This window comes from Rousettus aegyptiacus, unplaced genomic scaffold (genome assembly GCF_014176215.1).
Source record: "Rousettus aegyptiacus isolate mRouAeg1 unplaced genomic scaffold, mRouAeg1.p scaffold_m13_p_10, whole genome shotgun sequence".
Lineage (NCBI taxonomy): Eukaryota > Metazoa > Chordata > Mammalia > Chiroptera > Pteropodidae > Rousettus > Rousettus aegyptiacus.
This window is the reverse complement of record NW_023416285.1, coordinates 96,548,094-96,563,173: the sequence shown is the minus strand read 5'-3', so window position 1 is coordinate 96,563,173 and position 15,080 is coordinate 96,548,094. Positions and strand designations below refer to the sequence as shown.

Below are 15,080 nucleotides of genomic sequence, written 5' to 3'. Positions count from 1 at the left end.
AGATAGATAGATAGATAGATAGATAGATAGATAGATATAGATAATAGATGATTAGATAGATGGTAGATGGATGAATGGATGGATGGATAGATAGGTAGGTAGATAGATAGATGATTGATAGACAGACAGACAGATACTTCCCACCCAAAGAGAGCTTACAAACCCAAATTCCAAAACCATAAAAATCACTTAACACTAAGGAAAAAAGAGCAAAAAATTCAAGATGGAACTTCCTTTGAATTCACTGAAGATTTTAGATAGAATATTAGCATATAAAAATCCATAGAGTTCCCAGTAATAGCGAATAAAACAGAAAAAGGGTAGCCAAAAAATTATAAAATACAGAATATATTTAACAAAATATATGTAATGCTTCTATGAAGAAAGACATCATCATTTTATTGATGAACTTATAAAAGACACAAATAAAGAAAAAATTACACCATCTTCTGGTAGAAAGATTCAACAGTGTAAAGGAAATCAATGATTTCCCAATTTCCCCATAAATTCAATGCAGTTCTAATCAATGTCCCAACAGAGGATTCTATGGAATTCAACATGCTGTGCCTAAAATTCCTCATTAAGAATAAAGGGTTTAAAAACAGCCAAGATGATTCTGAGCAAGAAAAATAAGATGGGGAGATTTTCCTTTCCAAGAATCCAGGGTTATTATGAGCCATATTGCTTAGTGTGGTAATCGCTCAGGTATGGACAAACGGACCCACAAAACGAAGAAAGAGCCAGACACAGACCCACACTAACAGGTCAATGTGAAACACAACATAGGCGAAGGTCAGCCGTCTGGGAAACGGGCGACTCCGGGCCATTGGAATAGGACGGTTTAATGGCCTCACTCCATGTACTACCACAGTGTTCACACCCATCAGAACGCAGTAATTACAAACACTGTCCTGTCCCGTGGCGCAGGTGGAACAGGGGTAACTCCGGGTAGCAGGGATGTGTCGTGGTCCCATGATACTGGAGATGCCAACCAAAAATACACATATATCCTAGAGAGACTGGAACAAGTAAAACTTATTAACTTTTAAGAGAAAACAAAAGAGACAGTCTTAATATCTTCAGAGCAGAAAAGGTTTCTTAAACAAAAGAATAAAAGCTATGATCACATAGGAAGAGAATGATATATTGAAGTAAAACCAAAACCTTTCTGAATTACAAAGGACAAAATTAAGCAAAAAGACAAAAAACAATACAGAGAAACAAATTTGCAACACAAGCAGTTGATATGGGATTAACGTCAAGAAGTTTTATTTTAAAAACCTTTATAAATCGGAGAGAGAAAGATAGGCAGGAGGGAGAATGAGATCTCCACAGGTTATGAGCAGACAATTGTAAAAGAAAAAATAAACAGCCCATAGCGTATGAGATGCTGAACTTTGCGAGTGATAGAGAAATGCAAATCAAAAGTATCTTGAGTTACCATGTCCACACTCATCAGAGGCAATCACAAAAAACTCTGCCAGGTATGGGCGGGACGGGGGTGGGGGGTGGGGGGCAGGGCGGCTCACACACCTGGCGGGAGTGCAAACCGGAGGCACCGTGTCAGACGCCAGGCGTCCCCAGTGCACCTGCAAAGTCCACAGCCCATCGGGCCCAGTCTTAGAGACGCCCTTTAGGGAGACACTCTCACACGTGTGCATAGGAATTGTATGAAAAGCTTCGCGGCAGCATTTTTCTGAAATCGCGGAAAAAGAACTTAAAGGTCCACCAATATGAGAATGAATAAGCAAATCATGATATATTCCACGGAGTTTATGCACCAGGAAAATAATGAGATGCATATATTCATATGCAAAAATCTCATAAAAATAATAACTGAGTAGGTGATATATAAAATTTTTTATAATTAAAAAATTTATTGAAACATTTAAAATAAAAATGATATATAAAAATACTAACTCCACCCCAGAGAATATGATTACAAAGTAAGTTAGTGAAAAATTTTGAAATGGTATAAACAGCTTGATTTCCATACTGTTAGAAATATATATGGAAAATGATAAAGGGGTCGCTGGACATAGTGACATAATGGGTCAATTTAATGCCTGGCCTTTATTTTCCAAATTTCTTATAATGCACACGTCTTACTTTAATGGCCAGAAAGACATTTTTAATTGGAACTTCAACCCATGTCTTACCATAATTCAAAACGGATTTGTGTCACGAGCGGTCCTAATTACACAGGGCTGATAGGTTTCCAGGGCTCCAGATGACAGCTGGGCTGGGTGTGTCCAGCATATTTCGCCACTATTTGCACGTTGCACGTGCGAGAATAATGGCGGCTGCCTCCTGCCACAGGCTGGCTCCCTAGAAAACAAAGCCTGAAGGCGGGCTGACGAGCCGATGCTTTCCTGGTGGACCCCCAGGCCTGGAGGGGGAAGCTCAACACCCAGGGGCGCCTCACAGAGCCGGCCGTGATTTCGGGAGGCAGCGCAAGCGTCGTTCAGACCTGCGGGCGACTGCGGCCGGCCCGCGCACTCCGCCACGTGGGGCGGGCCCGCTGGGGCAGGACGGCAGAGGGATTTATTTGCCGGCTGCGTCCGGTCTCCCACTAGTCAGTTTTCCCACGAGACGTGAACTTCCTAGTACTTCCAGGTCCTGTCACCTGAAGCGGCCACATTCCCCAGCGCCACGCTTCATCTGGGTGCCGAGAGGACGGGAGGGATTAATAAAGCTCTGATGGGTCCCGCGCAGTGGGCTCCGAGCGCCACGGTGGGCGTGAGAGCGTCCCAGAACCGGCCCCCTTGCTGGGGGGCCCAAGGCGGGTAAGGGCCCCAAATCCTGAATTCCTCACGTCCGGGCTTATATTCTGTCCTGCGTGGCCGGACACCCTCGTCTGCTCCCACGGACATTCCCCAGCGGGACACCAGCCCCGTGCTTTGCTGTCGACTGTCCAAGGTCAGGGTTTGCGATTCCCGGCCCAGGTTCTGCTGAGATGAGTCTCATCACGGGAGGGAGCGATGACTGAGGGGACTCGTCTTGAGAACGATGTCATTTCGCAAAGCGCCCGCACCAGGTGGTCGCTCTGCAGTGGTCAGGCAAGGAGAGCTGGGAGAGTGGTTTGTTTTCACCTTATCATTCAAATTTAAATTTGTCATCAAAGATCTTCGTTACAAATGGAAATACTGTGGTCACACTCGGCCACATAACCCTTGACCTATCTGCTGCTAGTGTATTTGGAGAAAATGAACAATCTGCTTCCCACTTCAGTCTGCCTACTCAGGCTTTTTTTTTTTTTTGCTGTTATTAAAGTTTTACTAAGATAAAAAGCTTCCATAATTAAAAACGAAACAAAAATTTCCATATGCAGAACTTGTCAGCAGGGCAGAGGAATATACTTAAAGATGCTTGAGAATGTCTGATTCAGAGGACTCATTCCGCAGTCCTCCACCTCCTTTCCCTAAAGGCCTCACACCCCGCTTGCCCCACCACTGTCCCTAGGTAATGCCACCGGACCTGCGGTGGCAGAGGGGAAAGGAGCATGTTCGCCTGTGAGAGCCCCGGGGCCACCGCAGGGGACGAAGGGACCTCTTCCGACGCAGAAGACCTCTGCTAAGTGCCAACATTAGGTCACTTACTGACCACAGAGCTAAAGTCAGCGGGGATGGGGAAGCTAGAGGTGATCATGCGAGGATACGGAGTAATGTTTTAATAAAAAAGAGTAAAAACAAGTTCCTTGAGTAGAAAGTTCCAGAGCTAGCAGGTGACCCTGAAAGGTAACGTATTTTGAGAGCCATGGTTATTAAAACCCTATAAACATATGTTTTAGTGCATGGCAAGAAAAAAGAGAATTCTAACACAAACCCTAAAAATAATGAATAATCTTCAACACAAACACACAGACACCACCATAGAATTTATTTTTACTTTATTAACAATGTGGCTTACAATTTTTTTCAAGTAAAAAGGGTTTTTCAGTTAGAATAAAAATTAAAATATAACTCTGATATAGATTTTCATTTATTTACATGAAAACATATATACAGAATACAATCTTACAGCAAACCAACAACATGCCCTTTTCTTGAAAATCTCAAAAGTAAAAACACCAAATTTTTCCTTTTACACGCCAAAACATACACAAGATATGAATCAAATTTCAATACAAACTATTCAAACTGGAATGCAAAACGGTAAGAAGGCTTTCGACTTTCATGACTAGGGATAGTTTACGCTTCCAGATTATCATGCTAGCTCCCATCTGAACAAACGAGATGATTATTTTTTCTGTCATTGAAAAAAATTTTGCCTACGATTTCCCATCATAGGATGGTTTTCAGCAAACATTTGTCCCAGAGCTTTGCTTTTCCTTCAATGCATCTCTTCGGCCCACATGAAGACCGCTCCACTTGGTTATGTGACAAGATCTACATACGCACCGGTACCAAATCCTAGTCATTTGAAACAAAACCTGTAAGATGGAAAGTCTGCAGCTCGGGATAGTGCATGAGTTATTATTTCTCATCTAAACTAGAAGTGCTTTTAACCAAAATCCAAGGCAGCACCACGCATCAGCAATTACAAAGTTAGGCAAATGAAGTGGGTTAAAATGAGCACAACTCGATTTTATCACATCGTGTTTTGGATACTTGTAAACCAACTCTAGTGATAAAAGCTATGAGAATCAACCAACTTAAAAATTCAACCGAGTTAAAAGGAGTAAAGCAATTTCCAGAAAACTCTTAAACAGAAAAGAACAGGGAATAAATAAGAGCAGCGTCGGGCTGTGACAGGCGCTAATGCGGCTTTCCCCTGCGGCTCAGTTACTGCGCCAAAGCGGCACGGGCAGGACGCTCCTCTCTCCAGCGATCTCTTCCTTAACAACAACAGATACCTTAACATACTATTTTCCCTTCAAATAACTGCATGTTCCATCACAGCTTTCTAAAGACGGAATAGGGTACGCGGAGCCTAGATTCACCAGCTTAAACAAAAGGCAACAATGATGCTCAAACCGCAACTGAAATTATAACACTACTGTTCTTATACCTCTATACACAGAAATAAATCTAAATGGGTGTTCTACGAAAGGCATAGCGAAACCCCTAGTGCTTCCAAAAGGAAGGGGGAACAGCTCCTAGAAAGGGGCGTTTGGTATAAGATAAAAGGCGAGTCTCCGAACCTGCCTAATACGACACTCGAACTTCTGAGACAAATTAGGAAACCAAGACCGGCCTTCAAAGGCTGATCAAAATCAACCATCTAGAGAGTGTAGTCAGGGTCAGAGGTGGCAGCGTTAAAGGATTGAGTCATTTTAATTTATTGAGGAACAAATCAAAGCAAACACAGGAAATAATCTTTCAAATGCGATCAAATAAGGTAACGCGACCTAAGAGCTATAAAGCTCAAACACTGCGTGTGAGTCAAGATTTGATCAAATGAACCTCATTTAAACAGAATGGATGACTCTCCATGCTACGTAACTCCGTGGTAAAGGAAACTGGAGTTGGCTTTTTTGTGAAAAGTGAAGAAGTTCTGTTATGCCAGGAATACTCTGCTCTTTTTAGGTTTTTATGCTCATATTTTTGTGGCTAGCGTATTTTCCCAGCATAGTACAAATGAAGTCAAGAAGTTAGGGGCTGAAGCAAGCTCCATCCGTTTTCAGGTGGGATCGAGCGATGGACTCTCGTCATTAAAGACGAGGTGGCATTTCTGCCTCTCAGGTTACACCTGGGTCCAGATCGCAAAGTGTCTGCTCGGCCAGGATAAGGAGGACGCGCTTTCGAGCCGGTTCCGGGGGTGATGAGCGGCGGGGTGTGAGTGGGGTGCGGGCGCGTGGAGGGCGGGACTTCGGGGCCAGAGTGTTATCGGGGAGACAAGAGGAGAGGCCGTGGCATCAGGGCAGGGAGGGGCGCCGCGTACTGGGGCACTGTGGGGACAGGTGCAAAATCAGTGTCTCCTGCCGTGAGAGGCACGGTAACGACACAGTAAATGTACCTTGGAAATTGGCCCTGTTTCTAAGATGGAGGCTGGCGAGAGGCGACTCCTCCAGAGGCGAACACCACCTTGCCGTCTGTAGCCAAACTGCTACCGGTGCGAGGTGTCGGCCACCACCATGGAAATCCCCAAAGAACCCAAGTTCAGGAAGCTGGCAACACTGGGAGCAAAAGCATCTTCTCGGTCCTAAGCTGTCTCTTGGCTCGCAGAAGGGCCAGAGAGGGCACACAGCTGACCTTCAGGGCGATCACCCCGAGCTGCGCCCCTTGCCTCTGGCGGCAGCATCCCCACGCCGGGCACGCGCAGAGTGGAGGCGCAGAGAGACGGGGGAGAGAGACAGGACGAGCAGGGTCTTGGGCGTCTGGCCCGCGGGAGCAGGGAGCTCCCCCAGCAATGGCGGCCCGCCTCGCCCGGGCTGCCTGTGGGAGCCTCCAGCTCCTCTGGGTAGGCTCTAGAGACCTCCAGAAGATCTGCTTACTCCAGTGTGGCACGTCCCCCACACCGTTCCTTGAAAGGGCACAAGAAGGTGGCGTTCGATCAGAAAGCTCAGCGTCACGCTGCAGCCGCCACGTCCTTCTCTCCCGTTTCAAACGCGACAGAAAGAGGTCAGCTTGCAAAGGCCACGGCGAAGGACCGCGAATGAGCCAGAGCGAGGATGACAAGATCTTGAAATGGGTACCGTTTCCGATGGTTCGACAGAGTTTAACGCAAGACTCGGCATTTAAGGCCAAAAGCGCGTGGCTGAGAAGGCAGGGGTGGGAAACCGAGGAGGTCGGGACTTTAGCTTGCAAGAGAGAGACAGGCTGGAGGCCGAACGTGGGTCACCCCAATATTCCTCCCCTTGTGGCAGGGCCACCAGTACAGCTTAGGATGCCAGTCCTTCCATCGGCGGTCCCCAGGCAAATGCATTTAAACGTTTAAAACTGGACTATAGAATCGGCTACAAGGAGACAAAAAGTCTCAACTGCAAAATATGTTTTCCATTTTCATCTGTGACAGTCACAGTGTTAATAACGGTGAGCATTAGTAGCCAAACTTGCCGAATCTGACAGTCACACCTTAAAATGTAGCAGAGATACGAGCAGCTAGTCAACCTCCCACATGGTAGGACTGGAATTGTTGACACTCTGCTCAAAAAGAAAAGATCAAGGTAATTATCACAAAAATAAAGCAACAGGAGACACACAGCCTCTGCTTGTCGCGTCTGCTCCGGAACGATCTGAAGGCCTGGTTTCCTTGCATAAGTCTGAAAAGGCATCCGGGCGACTGTGTAACAATATCACAAGCCATTGGGGTTTGAACATATATACATTGGGTCACTCGAGGACATACACACATGACGTGCTTGGTACAGAGGACCAACCGGTTCACAGAGCTGCAGGCCTTTCTGCAGACGACTTCACAGATTTTACGAAAATTGCGCAAGAAATGTCATGAGCACTGTCCAAGCCAGAGGCAGCCGCAGGCGCTAGAGTGGCAACCCGCAGCGACACCCTCCTTCTCACCCGCTCTCTCCTCCTCTCGTGTTGGCCAACCTCGACTCTTCCCCTCAGCGAGAGTGGGACGGGGACAGGAAGACGCGTGCCTACCACTCCACTCCCAAGGGCTCCCACCTGTCACTCTGCAAGAACAAGGCCCAGAGCGACTCGGTCACCCAAGACCACGGCGTTGGTGACTGGCCATGCCGGTTAGGGACCAGGGCTGACTCCAGGTTTGGTGCTCGCTCGGCTGCGTCTGCTGGGGCCGCAGGGCGCCTCGTGCCTGTCGTGACGAGCGTGCCAGGGCCGCCCCGAATGCGCGGCACTCACAGGGACTCTCTCGGGAGCCTGCGCAGGGCTCCCGCAAAGGGGACGGGGCGGCTTCGTAAAACGCTTCCCTCAAGTCTCTTTTCCCTCCTGCTCTGAAACTTAGCTTTCCTTTCAACACACGACTCAGCCTTTCCCGAGAGACAAATGGAGCCCCTCCCTGGTCTGATCGCCACTGAATTACAGTGTTAGCGACATTTGAGCTTCCATAAGAGGACCTGCAAACAGACTTTCTAGATGTCCATCGCGCAAGCAAACTGCCTCCCTGCAGCGCCCAGTGCCACGCCGCCTGCCTTCACCCCGCAGGCTGCTTCAAAGGCACCTCTGACGGGTGACGCAGGCTGAGCCCATCTTCCCATAACTGCATCCTGAAACATCGCCTACATGTTTGAGAAATGAGTTATCGCCAAGATCGGCTCAAACTGGTGACAGCCACACGTGTCTCAACATGAAAGTAGCATCTATAAATGCGTCTGAGGACGAGTAGAGCAAACACTACAGGCACCCTCTTCGGTCACACTGACACAGACTGCACCTTAGTTTTCGAGGACATGTGGGCCGTGGTTAAGGACCTTGGTCAAAGGCAGCTGCCTGGTTGGGGTAGGAGAAAGGCGAGCTATGAATGCACAAAAAAGCTCCTCCATGACCCACAGGTCTGACACAGAACTTTAATTTACACTCTCCAGAGGCCACTGCTGCGGTCCTGGAGTGAGCTTTAAAACACGAAACTACGAAACAGGCTGGTGGACGAAAGTGAAGGAGGTCCTTCACGCTTCTTGCTTTTCAGTAACAGTATATGAACCATCTCTCAAAACCCAGAAAAACAAAAGTCCCAGTCCCGAAAACCTTCCCAAGACACGGCATCACCAACATAACGGGCCGGCCTCCTCCGCTGAGGGTAGAGTCAGTTGGCGTACTGGGCGTAGAAAGCCACCTTCACTCTCTCGATCTGATGGCACAGCTTGATGGCGGGCCCCAGCTTCAGCTCCATGCACTCCTGCACGGTGGGAAGCGTCAGCAGCAGGAGCGCCTGCCCGTCGATGTCCTGCCGGAAAACAGAGCCAGGTTAGAGCCGAGACAGTGGGCGCCAAGGCCAGGCATCGTCCCAGCAGCCTTCGTCCTGGGGCCCGGGGTGTGGGGCGTGCGGGGCTGCTCTCGCCGCCTCTGGTTCTGGGGTGCGCTGGCAGAGAGCAGCGTGGCTGGCTGGATGCCCCACCTGGGTTAATAAATCCTCTTTGCTCAAAGCACTGTGGCCACGCTGAGAACACAGCCCAGGCTGGCAGGGAGGCAGAGCCAGAGAGGTGAGCTGCTGTGGAGAGGCTTTCCCACGCTCAGCACCCCTTGCTGCGAGACACCCCACCGCCCATCCCCCAGGGCCCAGGCCCCCGACGGCTCCACTGTGACCTCATCCGAGCTAGAAATGGGCTCTCCACTAGGAGGAGAGGCTCTCTCGCCGCAGGTCTGACACCTCACATCAGAACGGGCGAGAAGATGCTAGAGAGACACGCCGACTACGCAGCAGCCTCCCACAGAGGGGGGCACAGGTGCTCGGACGCACGCCACGCACACGCAGGCGTGCACACGCTGACGTCGTCCAGAGTGAGCGCCCCCGGGGTCCAGGTCTAGCTCCTGTTTTGCCTTTAGGTGTTCACGATGTGACTATTAAGCTGCGTGCACCGCGGGAAGAAGGGCACGAAGGCTCACCCCAAAGCTTTAAGATCGCCCGCTGGATGTCTTTGCTCTTCACCCGCTGGCTTCCTAGAATGGCCAGGCTTCTTCATGGAAACGTCGAGTGACTGAGTGACTGAGGAGAACCGCGACCCCTCTCCCCGGCACCAGGGGACACCTCACGTTCCAGAGGGAAGAGCTGAGGCTCAAGGCAATGACCAAGGTCGGCGGTGGGATGACAGTACAAGCGGAACCTGGCACACCAGAATTCCTGCTACTTGGGGGAGCCGTGTGCCCAGGGCTGCGAGAAGCCACGCAGACGTCACAGCCACACGACTGCGCGGGAGCCTGGGCCTCAGGCAGCACGGGCCAATGACGTCTGCGTAGGCGCTCATTTTCTTAAACGAATGGTTTGTTTAGCTGTCTTGAAAGTATCTACAGCAAAGAACTAAACTGTATATATGTTAGCCTTGGAAAGACCTGTGTTGAGAGTGAGTCTAACTTATCATCTGATCAGTTCAACACCATCTCGATATGCAAATATTCCCTAATAAGCACAGCGGCGATATACATTAGGTATTAACTGAAGAAGCAACAAAGCAAGAGCAACTTGCTATTTCTCCATCGCGGATGAGCACTAGCTAGGGCGCGTGCCACTCTAAGCCGTGTCTCAACCAAGCCTCAAATATGACCTCAAACCACTAAGCACACAGATTAGTCTTGTTCAAGGTGGAGGAGCAGACAATAGAACCCCTTGGTCTGAAACCTTTTACCCAACTCCATGTTCAGAACCAAATCCACATATGTCACAGCAAAAGTGGACAGAGAAGGTGCAGGCCCAGGGATATAAAGCCTTGTAGGTATCAAGAGCCTCACAGAAATACACTGTAAGTAAGAAGAAGGCCAATGTTACAAAACTGTGTGCAGTAGGCTTCATCCTTAGGTTCAATGAAATCAACAGAACAGGATAGAATAGACTTGAACTTATTTTAGGAGCTGAAAACTTTTTTTAAGGATGGAAAAAATGCCAGGAAAGCTAGCTGATCTAACTAAGATCACAGAGCTAGAGAGCAGTGGAACTAGGAATGTGGTTTTCTGATATTAAACACTGGAGAGAAAATTGTACCCCAGCTTTTAACACCTACACTTAGTCATGATGGCTGTCCTTGGACATATAGAATCAATTACAACTGAAAAATCAGCTCTAAAATATATATAACTCCACAGATAATTTGTGAGAAGGGGGCTGCCATATCGTGTACCACATTCCAGTGGAGGATGTCACTTATTTACTCAACAAGCATTTATTAAGCACCTACTAAGTGCCAGGCACTCTCTTGATCTCTGGGGATCCCACATGGAACAAAACATTCTCCCCAAGGAGACTACAAATCTCAAGGGAAGTAGACAGACCATTACAACGTAGAAAATTAATGTACGGACAGAGAGCTACAGCCTCAAACGAGATGAGCAACTGCAGTGTTTTTTCATGGGAGTCAAGGAAGGCTTCAGATGCCTAAAATGAGACCTGAGGGAATCAGGGAAATGCAGATGAAGCTCTCAATACCATATAATCTCATAGCCACAGAAACTAAGTTTGGAAAATACTAAGCGTTGACGTAGATGTGTGTCATAAAGGGAATCCCCATACTATCAATAGGACGCCACCCCGATGCACTACTTTGGAAAATATTTTGACATCACTTCGTAAAAGTACATAAGAGAAAATCAAACGAGAGCATGACAAACACAAAATTCAGGATAGTATTTGCGTTAGTGGAGATCAAAGGGGCGAGCCTACAATTTACAAGGGGTCCCAGTTTAGGGCCACGGTGGGGGCAGGGGAAGTCCACACCCCTCGGCCTGGACTCCAAGTGTGGGCAACCTGAGACAGACGGGATCAAGTCTGCGTCTCTGAACGTCCCCTTAAGAGCAGGTCAAACGTGTCTCGCGGCGCTCTCGGCGTCCACACGGGAGCCTTCGCACGACTGGGACTGACGGGCTGAGGAGACACACAAGCTGAACTGTCTGCAGAAAACTCCGAGCTGCAGTGAGACAAAGATCACGGGGTGGGGTGGGCTGAGGCCCTTCACCTGCTTCTCATCCGGGCAGAACTGACGACCGGGCCTGAGGTCTGAGGTGGGACGCGTGGCTAACCTGCAGCTCGTCCACACTCAGCCACCTCATGGCCGCTGGCTCTCGTCTCTGGGTTCTCACTTCATTCTCCAACTTCCCCGATGATGTAAAATGCAACTCAGTGTTCTCACTCTGAGAAGACGATGAGACCCACAATAAAACAGGCCCCCGGTTCGCAAGCACCGGAATGGCACGCTGCCTGCCGCAAGCTGTTACGGTTTAGCAACCTGACCATCAGACTGTCGCTGACGCGCAAGACAGTGGAGGTGGCTCCGTGCCGTCAAATGCGGCTGCCCGACACACCCGTCCCAGACTCACTGCTGCTGCACACTGCGTGCAGCCCGCATCCACTCCATGGTCTCCCGGCGGGAGGGAGGGAGAGGTGGGCGAATGGAAGAAAAATTGGGCAAAATAATAACACAAGTGATACTGCAAGGAGTCAAGCGATGAGGGAGGAATCCCACCTGGCAGTCCTTTCGCGTGCGTGGCTTTTGTTCTGGTTTGCAATAATTTTTTTTTTCATTGATCATGTAATAACAGACCTCACAGTTAATTTAATTTTTATAAATATGCTGTCATATAATTCAGAATTGCTAGCAAATCACTTGTAATGGTCTATATAGCATTAACATAAATGGAGTAGTAATTTTAGTAAATAAAATATAATAAAATACACAACATGAAAGTTATGCTTAGCACATGAAAAAAATTAAATTCATTTTGACACAGAGTTCAGTGCAGACTTGGTAGCTCCTAACGAAGAGAGTCAGGTCTACGGAAACAGAAAGAATGTGAACTAAACCTGCAAACTACCCTGAATTTTTTTTATTAAAATAAAACACTAATTTAGGTACTTTGCTTATTATAGGTTTCTGACTCATAAAAGGTGAATGAATAGGCAGAACTTCATTTAAGAGTTTTGTGTTTGTTTAGTTATAGATGTGTGGAGTTTTACTGAAAAAGGTACACGTTTGCAGCAGGAAATTATAGCGTACAGAATTTCTAAGCAGTCGCCGTAACAGTCCAGAGCTGAAAGGCAGGCACTCAGCTAACGGGGGGCCTGTGATCCCCGTAAACGCTCCTGGAGATTATGAGAGTGTCTGAATTCACAAAACCAGGGAGCAAATGCACGTAGCTATTACCATCCCACGCCCTGTGATCTCCCACACACGGTGAGTAAAGACCCAGGGCTCCTTTGTCTAAAAACTCACACAGCACCGGGAGTGACCCGCTGAAGGTCTCCCCAAATCATGGCTGTGGCATTTGGGATCTGAGATGATAGCACAAATTAGTGAAGTAAAGGTCTGATTGAAGAGAAAAAACCTGTAGTGCCCGCATACTTCAGAGAGCACAGCAGGGCAACAGCCTTTTATTGTTGATAGGTAAAATGGCCTAATGTGAAATTTAAAATTAAATAGGAATAAAGCTATTATCAATTAAAGTCTACTTATTTTTCTCTCTACATGAGAAATTAGTAGGTAAGGAGGACCAGGCTTTCAAGGGAGGGCCCTGTCCAGTGCTCGATTCTGGAAATGGTTACGAGCCAGGGACACTCCACTTCTAGAAGCCTGGGAAGGCATGAAACTTCCTGAGACAGTGTTATAAACTGGGCTTAGAAGGACAATTAAAGCAGCTTTGTTTTCACTTTCTTGATTATTACTACAAACTTGTAAAAGGAGGCATCACATGAGCCTGGTAACCTTTTGCAAAAGGTCTTAGGCTCTCACAGATAACCTGGCATCTGAGGGGGACACTCTGTCCTCTGCTTTGCGATTGCACCAACTGAAAAGAGCTGCTCAGTTAAAACTGGGCATTTGAGGCTGAACCAAAATGAAAGCAAAGCACAACTTCAGACTGACCTAGAATGCTACCTTCCATACATAACGGACTATCGCGAGGCCCGTAACAGATGCCCCATCAGTGCATGCTGAATGTACCCGCGAATGAACAGACACACATTAAACCGTGTCATCAACACTTGTCATGTAGTCAAATGCAATGTTTTTCATTTTTTTTGCAGTGTCACTATTAATAAACTATGAACAAACTATTAATAGTGGCACTGTAAAAAAAATGCTATATTTGGCAGTGCTTTAAGCAAGTTTTCCAAGTTCTGATGTATTTTTGTTCTTAAGACAGAAATGAAGCTTATCAGTATACCCCAAGTCACGTAAGTCCTCACACTGTTCTTAGAATTCTTTCTCTTCTGTCTGCGTGTTTCAGGTGAAGAGACACACTCATTACCCAGGCTCCTTCCATAAAATGAAGGTTTTCCCTGTTTGTCTGCTTTTACATGTTGCTCGGAGAGGACGTGGAGGTAATGCCCAACGGTGAGGAGGTGACCCTGCCCTTCCCGCCACAGCTCATTCACTCAGCGTGCACTTACTGAGGGTCTAGTACGGAGGGGGGGTCTACGGCCTGCGGAGACCATTGAATGTTAACAGCTACCCTCCCCGGGAAAAGCTGGGAACCACGTTAAGTTGCTTTTTACAATTCATTACTGTGATATGGTGAACTTGGGGGGAAATGTGGGAAATTCACTGGGAGCATGGGAAATCAGAGGCCTTTCATTTTTCTCCATGATTTATTGCTTGAATTACCCTCCTTCTAGACTATTGGTTTGTGTCATCTAAAAAAAGAATGGATGGACACATTTTAAATTTATTATGTGGGAAACTGTATTTTTAAAATATATATTAGGTCTTGAGAAATATATTTACATTGTGAGACAATGCGAGAAATGTCAACAAACTGAACACAGGCTTCAATGTGAACTTTTTGTGCGAGGCCAGTGAGGAGTGTGCAAGGTGGCGTGTTCAGAGTAACAATTTGTTCGCATGCTAATTAAAGAGAAACTAAATAAAAACCTTCCTTTCTCACTGCACATCATGCGTGGCATGACTTACATTTTAGCTAATTTAAGTCTTTTCGCCTGTTAAATTTAAAATTCCTTCCAAGTGTAGATTATATCAACTGTTTTTGTATTTATTCGTCATTTAGCACAACATCTAACATACCATAGAAACTTTAAAATATGTTATAAAAAAAGAAGGAAAGATAGTAAGAAAACTGATGGCAGAGGCATCAAATAAAACACAGAGGGACAGAGCACTTGCTCTTCTGGGAGGATCAGTCGACATATTTTCCCCTATTTCTCCTGCTTTGCAACCCTAAAAGCCCTGGACATTATAATACAACACATACATGAAGACTCTGGAGAGTGGAGAGAAGGCAGACCGCCCGGGACTAGAGGACCCGGGATATGACGTGGTGGTGTGTGCTCTGGGTTTTCCACTTATCCGTTTGCCTCCCACCCCCAAGCCTCACGGCTAAAGAAGCCGGCGACCCAGAAGTGCCAGCGGCATGGACGACGAGAGGCCCAGCAGGGGCCTGCCCCTCTGCCAAATGACCGGGAAAGGGGTGCTCGGGAGACAAACCTTTCAATGACTAGTCCACCGCAGGACGAGTGGCCCACCCCACCCACACCAGCAGGGGCTCACCCAGGGGCCTAGA

The 15,080-nt window shown here is 47.5% G+C and overlaps 1 protein-coding gene across 4 annotated transcripts in view; it reads right to left on the bottom strand.

The window, feature by feature from the left end:
- Positions 1-4,996: 4,996 nt before the first annotated feature.
- The window catches only part of SFMBT2 (Scm like with four mbt domains 2), a 172,807-nt gene continuing 162,723 nt past the window's right edge, over positions 4,997-15,080 (bottom strand). For all 4 annotated transcript variants that reach the window (XM_016136408.2, XM_016136406.2, XM_016136405.2 and 1 more), the window contains one exon: positions 4,997-8,808. In XM_016136408.2, the coding sequence (XP_015991894.2) occupies positions 8,668-8,808 (141 nt within the window). In that variant the 3' untranslated portion in view covers positions 4,997-8,667. The remainder of the gene's footprint in view (positions 8,809-15,080) is intronic.